Source organism: Choristoneura fumiferana, chromosome 20 (assembly GCF_025370935.1).
Source record: "Choristoneura fumiferana chromosome 20, NRCan_CFum_1, whole genome shotgun sequence".
Classification (NCBI taxonomy): Eukaryota; Metazoa; Arthropoda; class Insecta; order Lepidoptera; family Tortricidae; genus Choristoneura; species Choristoneura fumiferana.
The window spans coordinates 3,617,441-3,620,194 of record NC_133491.1 but is presented as its reverse complement, the minus strand read 5'-3'; the positions used below and the strand labels follow the sequence as shown (position 1 = coordinate 3,620,194).

The following is a 2,754-nucleotide window of genomic DNA, read 5'->3' as shown; positions in this document are numbered from 1 at the left end:
ATTTGAACGCACAACTTGCGTGCCCCCACCATGAAAACCGCTTTAGTTGCAAAAAGCTTGCTGGGCATGGCTCCGCTCATTTATAATAAGATAGGTACCGAAGGACATTATACAACTAGATTTAAAAATATTTAAAAGGAAAATGACTGAATTATTAATTAGTAAATGTTATTATTCTGTTACACAATATTTGAACGAAGCGGTTAAATAGTTTATAAGTCTAAATTTAAGCTAAATAATTATCATATTATATTTACTCCATCATTATTATACTTATCTTTTGACATTTACTAATTGTTATGGATTGTTTTAATTGTAATTTTAATATTGTTTTTATTAAATTGGGATAATAAATTTACTTAGGATAAATAGATAAATATTTGTACACCTGCATTTGCGGGTAAGACATAGCGACCAACATGTAAAATACCACCATGCACTATTGTACCTACCTATGTTTTAGCAAATAAAGTTACTGATTACTGAGCAGTTCCCTCATGAGCAAACGACCCTGGCTGCAGCATCAGGTGGTGTCTATCATATAAACGAATTGTCATTGAAAGAAATTTAACAATCATGCAGAGTTTCTTGTGTGTGAAATTGACTTTTGAGGAGTCTGGATATTAGAGTATTTGTCACCAGATTTACATAAGTATGCCAAATCAAAGTGCTTAGGTTTATTAGTTTAACTTGTGCGTCTTTTGAATCAGTTAGTATATAAAGTCCTCTTTATTTGTTTTGTACCGTGGGAATTTTGGGAAGTTTTGAACAGTTTTTACCTGTTAGTGTTACCTACCTGCATGCCAAATTTTAAGTCTCTAATATTTATTATTACGGAGATAAGGCCATTTTGACGCGAAAATATAAATCCCATTTACTTATTCCCTATCCCGTGAGAATTTCGAAAAATCCTTAAAACTATTTTTAGCTGTTAGTATTACCTACTTGCTTGCCAAATTTGAAGTCTTTAATAATCATAGTTACGGAAATAGGCAAATAGGGCCATTTTAAAGTGAAAATATAAATTCCATTTATTCCCTATCCTGTCCCTTATTTTACTACATACCCCTAGATGTCACTTAAGCTATATGTGCACCAAATTTCAAGCCTTTAGCTTTAGCGGTTTGGGCTAATAGTAAATAGGTAAGGTACCTGCCCTATTTACGATGATGATTATGGAATATCGGGATCTTATCGGGATAATACAAAACAGCTATATATTATATACATTTTGTATTACTAGCCCGCGACGCCGTCCGCGTATTGCAATTCCAGGACAAAAACTTCCTGGGAACTCTGCTGGATTGTCTTTCCTTGGGACTTAAACTATTTGCATACCAAATTTAATCTAAATCGATTCGGACGTGATTGCATAATTAAGTATCAAATATCTTCACAAACCTAGTCATTTATACTATTACTTAAGTACTAGGAAGTAGGATTTATTTTTTCGCAGACGAATCTCGGGCAACCAACAGCTATTGGCTAATAAAACAAATATATTCTTCTAGAAATACTTATGGCTTATCTTTATCTACAAAATATACATATTTACAAAAATTAACAACGTAACAACAATATTTAACAATCTCTCAGTGTTTGACTTCATAGCCGTAGACCTTGCCACCATCTTCTTCCTCTTTAGCTCCTCCTTCCCCTGAATGGTGGTGGTAGGAGTCGTCTCCTTCCTCTGAGGAATGGGAAGCTCCGTGCTCGTCACCAGACTGCTTCTGTTGGAAACCACCTTTTCCAAAGTCACCTTCATCATGCCCTGACTCATGTGAACCTCCTTTCTTGAATTCTCCGGCATCTGACCCGTAATATCCGTGTCCGTTTCCGTGTTTATTGAATCCACCTTTAACACCTCCTGCGTCATAGAAGTCGTGATCTTTTTTGTACTCATCCTTGTTGAAAAGCTTGTGGAAACCGTCGATGGCTCCTTCTTTGCTATGCGAGGCTTTGTGTCCGTGGTCTCCTCCGGAATATCCTTTTCCTTGATCATAATGCTTTCCGTAGGCGTCTGCGTCTCCATAATGGTTTTTATGGCTTCCCTCTTTTGATATTGAATAGCTCTCATATTTCTCCGTATGGTAATCTCCTTCGCCCCCTTTCCCGTATTCGTGGGCCGCGGCGTACCCTTTTCGGTCTTTTTCCCCGTTCTCATGGTGGCCTTTAAAATCGTAATCACTCCCTCCCCCATCACCATGGTAGATCCCAAGATCATAATGACCTAGACTGTGTAAGTAATCAGCGAAATCGTTGTTGTAATTGCCGAAATCAGCAGCGTAGTCCTTGAAGATTTTGCTGTAGTCCTCATCCGCTATTCCATCGATATGATCATCGCCTTTGTCATCCTCTTCCTCAGATTTTTCTACGACGGGGATGACGTAGGCTTCGCTGGCATGTGACGCTGCTTTGTTTTCATCTTCTTTAGTGTCAAACGGTCCAGGGGCGACTGGTATAGGAGCAACGAAAGCCTTAGGTTGTTCATAAACCTTCGCAAGATGCTCCATAACATCGGTTTCATCCATTTTGATAACGCTGACTGGTCCATCGTTGTCTTTCTTGTAGATGAAGCCAGTGGCCGCTGGTTGGAGGTCGGAGCCCGTTCTTCTGACCATCACCATCCTTTCCACGGTCTCCCGCATCTCCATACACGAGCCGCAAGCGACTAGAAACAACAAACCGACTCTCCGCACCATCATTTCGACGTTTACAATAGCAATGACGACTAAGGTCACTGCTAATACTTAT

General features: G+C 38.9%; 1 protein-coding gene across 1 annotated transcript; it reads right to left on the bottom strand.

Annotated features, from left to right (window-relative positions):
- Positions 1-1,218: 1,218 nt before the first annotated feature.
- Positions 1,219-2,754, bottom strand: LOC141439082 (uncharacterized). The gene has a single exon (XM_074103215.1). The coding sequence runs from the start codon at positions 2,703-2,705 to the stop codon at positions 1,593-1,595; it is 1,113 nt and encodes a 370-aa protein (XP_073959316.1). The 5' UTR covers positions 2,706-2,754; the 3' UTR covers positions 1,219-1,592.